Raw genomic sequence first — 15223 nt, forward strand, 5'->3', positions numbered from 1 at the left:
TGGAGGACATTGGCACGGTGTTAGCAAGCTTTTTAGCCAGTATCCATTTGTCGGTGACGTGGGCCGCAGTCTGTCAACTCCACGACTCCCAGCAAAACTCACAGGCCAGAGGCCTCACAGCTAGGCTGTGGTTTCACTAGATAATCGTGCGGCAGGCAGTCAATATACAGAGTAAAAGATGCATATTTAAAAAATGTACGCTGATTACGCGTTTATAGAACTACACATACTGAATTCAGAAAATTATTTTGATGAAACAAAGCAAATTCAAAGCCTTGCACGTGATTTTTTCAACATAGATATTAAAACTTAGAGTGCGATCAAATGTGACACCTAGTTTTACAACATTGCTACCAGAAAAACTTAATCTGATACCATCAACTAAATAATCATGCCAAATAAGACTATGGAACGCGTGAATGAAATATAATGAAACTTAGAAATAGAGCTCCAAGCCCAGCTGTCTTGACCAAGATCCGGGGCATTAAGTTCGCTCTGTCACAGTTCACAGTCACGAGAGGAATCAGGAGGCTAAGGAATAATTGTATATCATCAGCAAATACGAGAAATTGGCAATTCTTTAATACGGAACTGATGCCATTAATGAAAAGGGCAAACCGTACTGGAGATAGATAACCACCTTATGGCATGCCAAACGTAATATCAACTATACCTACCCAAACACACACCATTGGAATTTACGAATTGCTTCCTATCTGTTACATAAGACTCAAGCTATGTGAGTAACGGTTTACCAAAACCGGTTGCTCGGAGGACTTGCAATATAGATTTATGATTTATATGATCAAAAGCCTTGGCGAAGTCAGTGTAAATAACGTCAACCTGAGAGCGGTTGCTGAAGGCATCGAGTACATGGCTGATCTAAGATAGTTTTTCATGTTGTAGTATAGCGGCCAGGACGGAAACCATGCTGTTCATCTACAAGAATGATATTCACAGACCTTGGAATCAATTTCAGCACAAGGGATTCGAAAAGCTTAGCAATATTATGACAAATTTTGGAGATGGGTCGATAGTTGGGGACATTAGACTTGTCCCCAGATTTGAAAACAGGTGTGACTGAACTTACTAACTTACTAACTAATCAATGCGGTGGCTGGCAGTTGTCCGAATAATGATAAAGACCGATAAGAGTGGTTGTACGGTGGTTAACCTGTGGTTACCCTGTGACCAACTTGAGGTGGTGTTGCACAGCAAGTCGGGGGATATTTTCGATTTGCGGAGCGGAGCGACGGCGCCGAGGAGCGTAGCGACGAGTGCCGCTAGCATGGCATCACTGTACGATGTTTTTTCAAATTGGTGTCACTGTAATATGCTGGTATATACTGGTATGGTATTGTGGTATAAACTGCCTTATCATTTTTCGGACAACTGCCCCCAACCCTAATCAATGTAACACAGATAAATAGGCGAAACGATATGAGTATATGATTGAACGGAGCAGAAAAAAGTAAAAAAAAATGCGTATTGCTCAGTCAGTGTTATCCACATGACAAGACAGACAAACGCGCATATTAAAAAAACACAAAATTATTAGATTATGGTTACGTGTAATAAGGTGTCGCTGAGTAAAAGGAATATTAGATGTTTAGTTATGTTGGTATGCCTCGTGTCTCGAACTTATTACCAGATCTACCGCATAGAGTTACATCACCCTGAGTGCAGTCAGATGGAAAACGCTATAAGATAACCTATTATCTTAGTTCATAGGTTGCTACTGCTCAAATATTTTGTCATGTTGTGATCAAAGTTTCCAATAGTCAATTTTGAGTTTTGACTATTCAAGTCAACCACTATTCTAGATAGTTAACTTAAAGAGTGATTGTTACGTCACAATATTGTAATAAATAATGATAACAGTGGTTATAGTCGTGCTTCAAAGTACAAATCACTGGTTTAATAGAGAATAGTGTTGAAGCTCAATATTTGTCGTCTTAAAACTGCAAGAAGCAATTACCTATTCATGTTTGTTAATAAATATATAGGTAAGTATACATTCATATAATTTTACCTCTCAATTTATCAAGGATGAAGTCATTAATCAATTGACACATCTTGGCATCTTTACATCTTGAACTAATTCATTATAACATTGAATTAATTCAAATTCAACCTCTGTTAGTGGGTTGTCATTATTCACATATGATGACAAATTTGCAGAATTCTGTCATTACAAAATAAATTAATAATTACTGATTTTAAGTTTTAAAATAAACATATATCTATTTTTTCTTTAAACGTAAGTAATATTAACAAGCATTTGGATGAATCAGTAATTTCTTTAATTAGGTCCTAATAAAGAGTTTTTTGATATTATTATTATAATAGAAACTTGGTTTCTGACGGATTTTAACTTCAATATAGATGGTTTTGTTAGATTTAATTTGCTTGGAACTTTTAATAAATAACTATTTTTGTTAATTTAAATATCTGTATAATTGTTATGTTATGCCATAATTTGATTGAATTACATTTGTATGTTCTGCTAACAAACTAATTCACTCCTATTAATCAAATAGAATGCAAAGTATTAGAATTAATAATAATTACAGCAATCATTTAAACCATGACATAGGTACCAAAAGGTTAGGGCATTTGTTTTATATTTTATTCATAATTGGTTTGCTTAATTATTTAGAAATAAATTTAAAAGTTATATTTTTAGCAGCTGATACTTTGTTATTGATTTAAAGTAAATCATACAACGAATAAATTAAACCCATTTAGTTGAAAAAAGTGTTAAATTCTTGTTTGACAATAATTTGATAGAATTAAATTTAAATATGACCAAGTATATTATGTATTTTATAGTACAAAGTATTCATTTAGTAATATTCAAAATAAAATATATTATATTGTATAATATACATTCACCACTTTGCAGCATCAGTAATTGTCATTTTTATTGTTTTATAGAAAACGTAAATCATATGAAATATCTTGGCTTATAATATGATAATAAGCTGAATAATTAGAATATTACCAGTTATCTTACAAGACAATATTAATTTTTTTACATTTTAAAGAATGTTTTAGATATATGTTGTAATCTCCTAACTTATTATTTATATATAATTTGTACAATCTATTTTAATGTTTGCTATTAAATTCTGGCATTGTACTTACAATACTCATATTAGTTACACTCATAATTAACATGTATTATATCCTTAAAATTTAAGTTTAAACAGAATGTATAAAAAATGTGTACTACTTTATCTGCTTAAATAATATACTTAATTAGATACTGTATTAATAGTTATACTACAGCTATTGATACTACATAGGTAATGGATAGGCCATCAAACTTCCCTAGGTTTAGAAACCTAAATGATAAGATATGGGGTAATATATTTTTTATGCCATAAACAAGTCATTTTTTATTTTATAATTTAAAAAAATTATAAATTATTTAAAGTTAATAATTATTGTACTTTTATAATCGGAAACAGCACATCAGTATACTTCTGTTAAAACTTAAAAATTTCAAATAATTGAATGATTCAAAATTAAAACAGCAAATAATATTTATTTGATAACAATTATTAGTACATAGTGATAAGTCAGAATTTTTACCTATTGTTTACTACTAGTAACAATAGTATTAATATTATGGTAGAATACTATGGTACTAAAACTTTGAGAACGCTACCCCATGGGTATTAGTATAGGGATGGCATATCCATTATATATTATATATGACTACAAGACAAAATAATATTAATTTTACAGTAAAATATAAATGTAATACCACCTTTGGGAAAACTAATTCAACGCTGGTGTAAGTTGATATTTGTATTCATTTAGGAAATAATATTTTATGTTTAAATATTTTTTTAATTTTTAAAAAGTATATCAATGTCAATGTTTTAATGTAAATATTAATTTTTAAATTGTGTGATTACATTCCTCTACTTATATATGTGGGTACATTCTGTGTACTAATAATTAATTTTTGTGTTAACTAAACATCTTAATTTCACATTATATATAAATATATATATATATATATATATATATATATATATATATAATATAAGCATTTATACATCTATTTTCAAAATATTTTGGTCTTTAAGTGCTATTTATATTTAATTTTTTTCTGACTCATGTATTATACAATTATTGTTTATGTGTAATTTTATTTTTAGTTTTTTTTCTATAAATAACCATACCAAATTTTTGCTTGGTTACAAAGTTTGAAAATAAAACAAGATTCCTAAGATGTTATAATATCTATTTAAATATACAACTTTTTAGCATTTTAAGTTCAAATGTTGATGAAATTATAAATATTTAAACAAAGAATAACGATTAGTTCTTTTGCTCTAATTAATATCATTATTATGTGGGACTTAAAAACTTTTACGTATATCTTAAATTTTACTTTACGCATAGTAACATTTTCAAAATGTTTAGATTAATTTTAATTTATTACTTATTTATACCATAGACCAGAGGTTCCCAACCTTTTTTGACTCGTGGAAAATACTTCTCTATACTTTCTTCTAAGGCAGTCAAATGCTCCATTATAAATGTCATAACTTCGGAACTTTCTTCTGTTACAGATAATAAAGGAAACGTTTTTTCCAGATTTTTAATTTATCTTTAAGAGTAAATAACTTACTACACGATATTAATATATTTTCATTTGGTCCTTGCATACTTGAATTTATTTGATTTAAGTGTGAAAATATATCTGCCAAGTATGATAGTTTTTCCAACCATTTTTCGTTTGTTAATATTTCACAAAATTCTGGTACATTTTCAAGAGTAAAAAACACGATAAGTTCATTTTTTAACTCATGTACTCTGGACAAAACTTTACCACGCGATAGCCATCGTACTTCTGTATGTAAAATAAGTTTAGTAAATTGTGATTCCATTGCTTCACATAATAAAGAAAAAAGTCGTGTTTTTAACGGTCTCATTTTAATAAAATTTACCATTTTTATCACTTCTTCAAGAAGATTTTTTAACTGAGGACTACTAAGGACTACTTTGCTACTAAAGCTTCTCTATGAAGGAAACAGTGAGTTGCAAGTATAGTTTTATTACACTTTTTTGCCAATGTAACAAAACCTTTTATAGAACCAATCATACTAGGAGCGCCATCAATGCAAATACCATAACAATAATCCCAAGATAAATTTAATATTTTAAGATAAGAATCAATAATATTAAACGCATCAAGACCAGTTGTCGTTTCTTTCATTTCTTTGCAACAAAAATATTGTTCTATAATATTATCATTATTAATAAAACGAATAAACCCAATTAAATAACATTTACCACTTGTGTCAGTGGATTCGTCAATTTGAAGACAAAAACCATTTGGTATTTTTTTTATTTCGGCTTCAGCCTCACTACCAAACATAATACGCACTATTTCTGAACAGGCTGGAAGAATTAAAGATTCACCTATTGTATGTGTTTTTTATTTTCAACTATTAATTCTGCCACTTTATAACTAGCTTCAAGTGCTTTATTAGGAATAGTAACCTTTTTCTCAAAAATTACTGATTCCTTATTTTGTGAACTTAATAGTTGTTTGAAGTAGTCAATATTTTTATTAGCTAAATGATGACGTTTTTAATAAATGACGCTTCAATTTACTTGGAACCATAGCTGCATTGGATAATTTCACTCCACATACAATGCATTCTGGTTGAGGACAATTTTCATTTCCATACCAAGTAAATCCCATTGTACTGAAATTGTTAGTATACCTATATGATTAAATTACTATTGTCGATACATGTTTTACAAAAATTAAGATAAGATAAAAGCACAAGACATCGAAGCGATAGCAATGAAACTGGTATATGAACATTAAAATAGATCGAACATCGTAATATTTCTACAAAATATATGAAACACGATAGGTTTTATATTATTATAGTCCGTTTTATTACTCACAATGCTATATTTTTAATGAAATTGTTTTTTCTAAAAAAATATTTCAAATAATTTCGCCGGCACCCTAAAAAAATTTCGCGGCACCCTGGTTGGGAATCTCTGCCATAGACCTATTCATATTTTTAATTGTCAACAGTTAAGTGCTATTGACTCAAAAGTATAATAACAATAATATAATATGATATAGTAATTCACACTATTATTGTAAATAAATATTAGGTAATTAATTTAATAAATGCAATGCTGTTGGCAAAAATTAAATTGACCTACATTAATACTAATAGAAAAATAAATTCCCTACTAAAATAACAATATCAAAAACAAATCATGAAATATACTTGGTATAGGCCATGATATATTATATAGAGGTATACGCAGGGCTATCAAAATGCAGTTTCCATAAACGTGATATTAGGAATGTTTGGCCACTAGAGCATGCTGTAATCTAGTGGCCCCTTATGTGAAACATGGTACATACATTAATTATTAATACAATATTATACAACACATATTAAATATTGTATTAACAGTTCAAAATTTAAAATTTATAAATGATGACTACCCATATAATTAGAAGAATCAGTTTAAACTGTCATAGTTTTACTATAAATATTACATTTTAAGTCGTGGTCAAATTTTTGTAGTGTTTAGTAAATCTGAGTTTCCTTTCTTATAAAGAAAATGTAAGATATTTTGTATTAGATTTTGCAATACATACAATAAATTGTATGTATGTCTTAGATATCAATGAAGCAATAGTCCATGAAGCAATTTATTTGAAGATTAAAGAAATGCTATTCCCAAAATAGAAATTGAACTTAGGTTAAATTCTTAGATATGTTCAAATTACTTTAAAAAAAAGATTAGGTACTTTGATTGGAGTTTGGACATCTGTAGCTGGAGAATCAAAAATCTCTGTACATGTTCTTAATATCCAAATTTATTAACAGAATTAGTTTTTATTTATTAGTAATTATTAATTTTTAATACTATTAAAATCAGTTCTTGTAGTTCCACTTATCAAAACAAATGTATTTGTCTATGAATTTATGAGATATAAATGAAATGAGTCCTTTGATTTTTATTTTAAATTTCATTACAAAGGCCTAAACTCATAGGCAGCAGGTTTTGTAAATGTTGATAGGGGCCGAACTTACTACATTTTAGCCTTAACTATTTACACGTCTTATTTATTTATTCACAATTATATTTTTAATGCTATATTTTGTTTGTTTATTGTACTTACACAGCCTCTAGACTGCAGCGTAATCTACCAGTTACCTCTTAAACCAAACACATCCACAGTTGTTCGCATTATGAATATATGGTAATGCCTACATCTCCATAATCTACCATGATATAGGCTGACAGACTATCTCTGCTAAAACTTGTTTTTTTTTTCATACAATGATAAATCATTGAATTTTAATTTAACACATCCGTTATAGTGACCCACTCTACACCATTAGTTCATCAGAGTATTTCCCATTTGTCCACCATTATTTTTAACTTTAAACCTAACAATTTTTTTAATATGAAATAGAATTCCATTAGTTGTAATTTTTTTTACAAGTAACAAATGGCGCATTTTTTTCCCTATAAAAATACATACGTATATCATTGTTGTCCAAGTTGTTCAAACATTTTTCAAAATTATCTAAGTTTGATCAACAGACATACCTAGATCATAATTCATAAATAAAAATAAATATTTTTATTTAGTTATTTTTGTAATTTGCCAATATTGGCAATATCTGATGATAAATAAATAGTTATTTAACATTAAAAATTAAAAACTAATGTGGAATATAAATTATTTAGAGATAACAGACAGTATGACAAAACCTTTTCAAGAAAACCTAAATGAACAGTTTATGAGACAAATACTGCAAACCAAAAATACTATGTTAAATACAAGGAACAATTATGTCGTGCATGACCACAATTACCATCTTAAAAATAAACAAAAATGTCAACGGCCTAATGGAAAAAAATATTTGAATCATTCGGAAATATTAATAAATGATTACAATGAATATGGCACTATACCAAATTGGTGTGTGGTCGACATTTCAGGTGATGAAGAAAATTATACTAAAGATATGTCTCTTTCTAAAATGTTAAAATTAGAACTTGAAAAAGACTTACTACATAAGGTAAGATTATATTTAATAATGTTTTAATGTATCCCACTAATTCTTATATTTAACTTGCAGCATAAAAATAAGAACTGCAAAGATAATTTGTTACAACTTGATACGGACCAAATACATAAACAATTATTATGGATAGAACATAATTTTAAGGTAATGCATAAACATGACTTGTCAAATAAAATTCTAGGGCTTATAGCAATTTTAAACCATCCCAATGTATTAATATAGGTTTTAAACAATTTTATTTATTGTATTATAGAATTGCACAATTGTTTATTATATAATTATTATTTATTATTGTATACCTATTTCGTAAATAATTTTAATTAAAAATAGTTATTACATTTTAGGTGTGTCCACAATTAAAATTGATTCATTTAATATATTTAACTATAAAAAATTCTGCTACAGAGAATGTAACTTGTTATGATATAGAACGTAAAATCAGGTATTTTATTTTATTCAATAATTTTGTTTTGATACTTATACATTTTAATATACATGTATTATTTTTAGATATTGGTTTCCCTATTATTGTAAAAGAAAATATATTAAAACCATTTATGAAACATTAAGTTGTATGCAAAATAACTGTCAAAAATATTTTTATCGTAATTCATCTCTATTTATGGTTGGCCAAGATTATAATACATCCTGGACTATTAATAGTATCTATATAAGTACTTTGGAAGAAAGTTTGATGAAAGTTATTAAAAATTATGAGGATGAAATCAAATCAGAAATGGCACATCCTGGTAAGTGGTAAAATATATAAACGTAATAGGATCGGAAAACCCTTCTTTTATATGAGTAAAAAATCATACAATTACATAAGGTTAAGTTAGGTTAGGTCAGTGGCATAGCCAAGGGGAGGGGCAATGGGTCATATTATTTTGAGTGATGAATGTTTAGGCACATCGCACACAGACCTAAAAGCCAACACCTTTGGTACAAATAGACACACCGTTTAAACACAAAGAATAAAAAGTATTTTATAATTTTACCTGGTAAATCAGTCTAATCAGAGAACGTTTTGGGGAAACATAATACATACACAATATTAGACAATATATTAGCTTTATTACACCTGTATCAATAATATAATATATATGACTACAGATTTCTTTATTCATTCAATCACTCATACTCAGTATCTCTGTTTGATTCGTTTTTCCTAACTGAACTAAATGAATTAATTTTTGGTGTCTGAAAAATCTGTACCTAAACGTGTTACTTGTGTTCCCAATCGTCCAATTCTCCCAATGTCAATATAAAAATATACAAAAGTACATTTAAAGTTCAAGTTTTGTTAAAATTAATCAAAATGTCAAATATTTTCAAACTATTTTTCTGTTAGAAATACATAAAAGCTTATCCTTTCATAGCTAATATTTAAAATTTTAATAGAAAGTTCCCAACAAGTTTGTGTATTTCAATCAAAAAGAAAAATTTATTGGAAAGTCACACTATTTATAGTCTTGAGATATTTTAAATGTTTATAAAAAAATGTTTAACTATTAAATTTGATTATTTATACAAGTATGACACAACGTATCCGCTTAGAATCATTTTTTGTATACAATGATTTGTCATTGAATTCAAATATAACACATTCATTACAACGACATGTTTGACAACAACTGTACAGCAGAGTGGAACCCACTTGTCCATTTTTTTTAACTTTATTTTATCACGGTCCCCATAGTTTTCCCATTCCTCTAGGTGGTTAATTTTTATTCCTCAAATCTTAGGAAAGGTCTCAAAGTAAATATAAGTAATTATAGGCAACCCAAATAATTGTTATTACTTTCAACTTAAAACATGTACCATATAATATAGATATGCAAGTTAAATAAATAAAATATAATTCACTGATGTTTAATTACAGATCAATTATCAATGATACTAAATGGATATGGTGTACATTACTTGGGAAGTACCTAGTCCTAAACCCATTTTTAAAATAAAAAAAATATTTTAATTCTCATTGTATTTGCAAAGATTTCTGAATATTTTTGAATGGAGGTAGGAAGTTACAGCTAAATATTTGGGAATTCATCCAATAAAATGGTGTTTTAATTTTTAATTTAACAATCCACTAATATATATATATATATATATATATAATATAGTAAGTATGAAACAAAATATAATGTGGCAACCAAGTTATCAATACAGTTTATATAAATTTGTATCCAAGCTTCAAATCATTTAAATATTAAAAACTGTTATATTAAATATTAAGAATTAGTATTGCTTATGTTTTTTATATTTGAATAAATATTATTATTATTATTATTATTATTATTATTATTATTATTATTATTATTATTATTATTATTATTATTATTATTATTATTATTATTATTATGTAATTACTAATTTGTATGTAACAGATCACAGATGTGTGACACTATAATGCATAAACATAAATATTATTTACAAAGGCATACGCACTGGGCTCCCTCGATATTTTGTAATTAAGGCCCACAGCATGTATATGTCCCACAGCATAGGGAGCCTGTATTCCAACTGATGTTGCTAGAATAGAATATCGTTTTTTCTAAAACATGTAGTAAAAAGTAAATCTTGTTTTGTAATATAAAATATATAAAAACGTAAAATGTTTTAAATTTACGTGGAATAACTGATTATGATTATAACATGTATACATTTTATTGACTACAGAAGTACATATAATAAATAAAAATTGCAATTATCATAGAAATATATTTTAGATCCAAGGGAATATAATATTATATAACTTTGTAATAGTAATTATTTACCACTGATTTATATGTACATGTCTTGTTAAGAGAGGGCCCAACAATATTGTAGACACCACCGAAATTGAGTTCTGCGCATGCCTATGGTTATTTACAATAAGGTGTAAGAAATAAGGCTTATTAGACATATTATAGTCATCTGTGGAGTGTGTTTACATATACATAAATACATAATATACTACTGTTAAAATAATTTTAAAAAAAGGACTTTTTATTGTTTTTCACATGTACGGATTACTAAACCATAAATTACAATGTGACAGGCATAGGTACTATTTGGTTATTCAGTGTACCAAATAGTAAGCTTATCCCATTGTAAGGTCTCAGATTTGCATACAACCAATTATAAATATTTGATTTATATTATGATAAACAACTTTTAACATAATTGTTGGTGTTTATATTAATTGGTTTTATGATTGAAATTTTGATTAGAATTTTAATTATTATTTTACAATAACATGTTTAAATTGTTAGTATTATATTTTGGCAAAATCCATGAGTTATAACTTATAACACTTATAACAATATACATACTGTTTTATTTTATAACTTTAGGCCAACAAAAATTATTTCAATTCTTTTGTCTGTAAAATTAAATAGGCATATTTTTAAAATATATGGAGTGAAGATGTATCGTACTAAGTCCATTACAATTTAATAAAAATATAGTTTTTTATTTATTTTACAACTAGTGCGTGAAAGATTTTTTTAATTAATAACAAACATTTTGTTAGGCTATTGTAGCGAATCACATATTTGAAAATTGCCTATTTGGAACTCCTTAAAAACTTTCCACCACCGATCCCCTTAATTATTTAAATCATTTAATATTGTGTATAATCCAAAGACTCGTATAATACTTGTAAATTATAAAAAAAAGAGCGCCTTCAAATGCACACATAGGCAATACAATAGGTAAGCGATAACTTGCAGGGTATAATAAATTACGACTCATGAAAACAATTTTTTTGAGAAATCATAACAAATTCATAGTTAAATAATGCAATTTGAACATACAATCAACTAATTGGAAATTTCACGTAGTTGTGCATGCTGTATTTTTCAAATTATTTTGAACAATATCAACAATATGGTTATATCTAATTCAGCTTCCCTTATCAATGAATTATGATAAAACTATATTGGTAGGTAATAGGTATATATGAAATTTTCAATAAATAAATATAATAACTACGATTCTCCGTTATTTATACACTATTGTAATAATAATTAGGTATACGAAATGTAATCTATAAACTTGCAAACAAATAGAAGAAATATCCCAAATCCACTATTTAGTTATAGGTGCCTAATTGTTGATAATAATTTAAGATGGGACCTACCTACATACTAATAATTTAGTTTGTAAGATAAATACAATAATAATATATAAATTCATTAAACTAAGAGACTTATAATCAATTCAAATTTTACGTAATAGGTATACCTTCTTATTTTGCTTTTTTATCAATCAATTTTCTAATGTGGTCTTCTGGTCTGTGGTTTGGGGAGGCATTAAAGACATGAATATAACATTTTACAACAAAATCAAAACATATACTAAGAATATTTTTAAATAAAAAAACCATAGATGGTTAAACAAAACAAGATTACAAATTGCCGGGTGCTCAGCCCGTAAATTATATAAAAAAAAATTTACAATATTATTCGTAATAAAAAAATTCATTAAATCTAAAAACAACATATTATTATTGGTTTCTACTCATAAATGAGAGCATGGATTTACCAATTAAATATACGAAAACAAACCTTTGGTAAATAATTTGTTGAATATCTATTTTCAACTTATTTTAACCAAATGCTGATTGACGATTGTGTAGAAACAAAAAAAAATATTCATTCTGGTTTAACTAATGAGAAAACATTGGTTTATAAATGGTTCGCTGTTTTCGTATGCGGCCCTCTGAACTTTTTGTTGCGGCCCTCCAAATATAATTCATGGTGTTTAAAATTTTAATTTTGTACCTTAAATTGTTATAAAATATATAAATAATATTTAATCATGACTATTGTATAACAATGCGAGATAAGCTATATGATCGAGAACGTAATCTAATCGTATATAATGTATATAACGTCGATTAAGACAAATACGTATCTGGTTATGGCCTTAGTGCAGTTCGTTTCGAAACATTCCAACGTAAAGTTTAAATTTCTCAATACTTAAATTTCGAAAAAATACATATTGTTCAAGATTAAGCGATGAACACTTTAATGCTGTTTTAAGGATATCAACATTCAATATAAAAGCGAATATAAACGCATTGGCGGGAAAAATTCAACCTCAAAAATCACACTAGTAACTTAATATTTGTATACTAAAATGCATTCAAGAATTAATTAATAATTATTTTTAAACTTTTAAATTTTCTCTACTAATGTATTTAATTAAAAAATAGTTAATAAGGACAACCGCAATGTTAAACTCATAATATGTTTGTTGCTGTCTGTAAATATATTAGTATTATATGTTAAAATTATATTTTTTAATATTTTAATTTTGTATGCGGCCCTCCATAAAAAACTGAAACAAATTATGGCCTGTGTAGGTAAAAAGGTTGCCGACCCCTGATCTAGAGGAATGGGCAGGAAAGACAGGTTTTAACTTCTCTCCAAAAAATCAAACTGTATAGTATTCACAAAAAAAAAGAATGATAGGCAAACTTCAAATTACTTTCGACGGCATGCCAACTCTCAACAAAAAATCTGTTAAAATCCTTGGTTTTTTTTTGATTACCAACTCACATGGGCAACCCACATACATTACCTAAAGACTTCAATCAACAACGCACTAAACATACTCAAAATATTATCCCACACAGCTTGGGGAGGTGATTTCCAAACACTAATCAAGATCCACAGATATACTATACAGTCCAGACTAACCTACAGATCTACCATGTTCAAATCTGCTTCATACTCTACCCTAAAAGCAATAGATGTTATCAACAACAGCGGATTAAGACTAGCTATAGCCACATTCCGCAGTAGCCCAATTTTAAGCATATATAACATAGCTGGTGAATACCACCAGAGATAAAAAGGACTGACTTGGTTCTAAAGTACATGGTTAGAACAGCTAGAGCTTTTTTTCCATCCATAGTTATACCTACAAAATTTACATACACGAACTATAATTTTAGCATTACATTAAATCTATTAAATAAAAAAAAATTGCAATAAGCATCAATTTTTCTATTGACACAAGCGATATAATTTATTTTCAACATTATGAAGAATCCGCGGTGGTGACGCTAAATTATATGTTACATTACCATGGAGACGTGACTAAAGGTGGTCTAAAATAAAAATAATTATTTAACATCCAGAAAATAATATAATAGGAAATTAATATCTGAGAAATCTTGCAATAGCGAGCATTGCCGGGTCAGCTAGTAAACAAACTCTGATCGAATAATTTTTTTATTTTTTTTTTGTAATTCAAAAATGAATAACTATAATAATATTATATACTTGACATTTTCATCAAAATATGTTTATTTTATCATTGTATATCAAATTTAATACAAGGTTCCAGACAAGTTATTATAATGGTGGTTGAAAAATATTATTAAAGATGCTTATGCACAATTTTTTTTTTTATAAGCATTTAAAGTTACGGTTTTGGCAAAATTCATCAAAATTTCGGAAATGTGCAAATTATTTTGTAGTTAATTAGTTTATTATAACTAGGGTCCGGAATTCAATGCAGAATACATATTTTTTGTTTGATCTCAGACAATGCTTTCCAAGTACATAATTCATTTCAAATAACGTGCTTCAAAGCTAAAAATTTTATTTTGCATTTTTTTGCATATTTCGACATTTTTTAATTTTTAGAGTAGTTTTAGCATTATTTAATTATTTTGTTGGTTTTAAATGCATATTTGTTCAATATTATATTATACTAATGTAGCCTATTCAAAATATTATCTAAAGACGAATTGTTTTCTTGATATTCAAGTTGTTTTCCTTTTTATAGGTTTATTGGGTTCTTCCATACATATTGCCAATCATTCGATTTATTTTGACTCAATTTTACTCTTATATTGATTTTTAACTGTGGATTAATTAGTTTGTTCGTGTTGGATTGCGGTCGAATTTCGTGTTGGATTTTGAGCGGAGGAAAAGATTTAAGGAATTTACAATAGTGTTTATTTTTTTTTTATCCTGTATACAATATTTCTACAAGAAGGAGTGCTTTGATTTCAACATATTGTATATTTTCTTTTATAAAATTGGATCAAGATGGGAAAGACCTTTAGAAAGGTCGTTTTTTGATTTTCTCAATATTTATTTAACGCCACGAAAAACCAC

At 27.4% G+C, this 15223-nt stretch overlaps 1 protein-coding gene across 1 annotated transcript; it reads left to right on the top strand.

Moving 5' to 3' along the window:
• Positions 1-7971: 7971 nt before the first annotated feature.
• Positions 7972-10040, top strand: LOC132934366 (uncharacterized). Its single transcript, XM_061000674.1, has 5 exons — positions 7972-8096; positions 8157-8246; positions 8447-8544; positions 8613-8851; positions 9985-10040. Exons 1-5 carry the CDS (start codon positions 8043-8045, stop codon positions 10038-10040), a joined length of 537 nt encoding a protein of 178 aa, XP_060856657.1. The 5' UTR covers positions 7972-8042.
• The last annotated feature ends 5183 nt before the right edge of the window (positions 10041-15223 follow it).

Source organism: Metopolophium dirhodum, chromosome 1 (assembly GCF_019925205.1).
Source record: "Metopolophium dirhodum isolate CAU chromosome 1, ASM1992520v1, whole genome shotgun sequence".
Classification (NCBI taxonomy): Eukaryota; Metazoa; Arthropoda; class Insecta; order Hemiptera; family Aphididae; genus Metopolophium; species Metopolophium dirhodum.

Bases quoted from the DNA above. Each gene is read 5' to 3' on its own strand.
- LOC132934366 (XM_061000674.1), top strand. From the start codon at position 8,043: ATGTCTCTTTCTAAAATGTTAAAATTAGAACTTGAAAAAGACTTACTA. The intron at 8,247-8,446 runs GTAATGCATAAA...ATTACATTTTAG, and splicing joins GGATAGAACATAATTTTAAG to GTGTGTCCACAATTAAAATT. The intron at 8,852-9,984 runs GTAAGTGGTAAA...GTTTAATTACAG, and splicing joins ATCAGAAATGGCACATCCTG to ATCAATTATCAATGATACTA.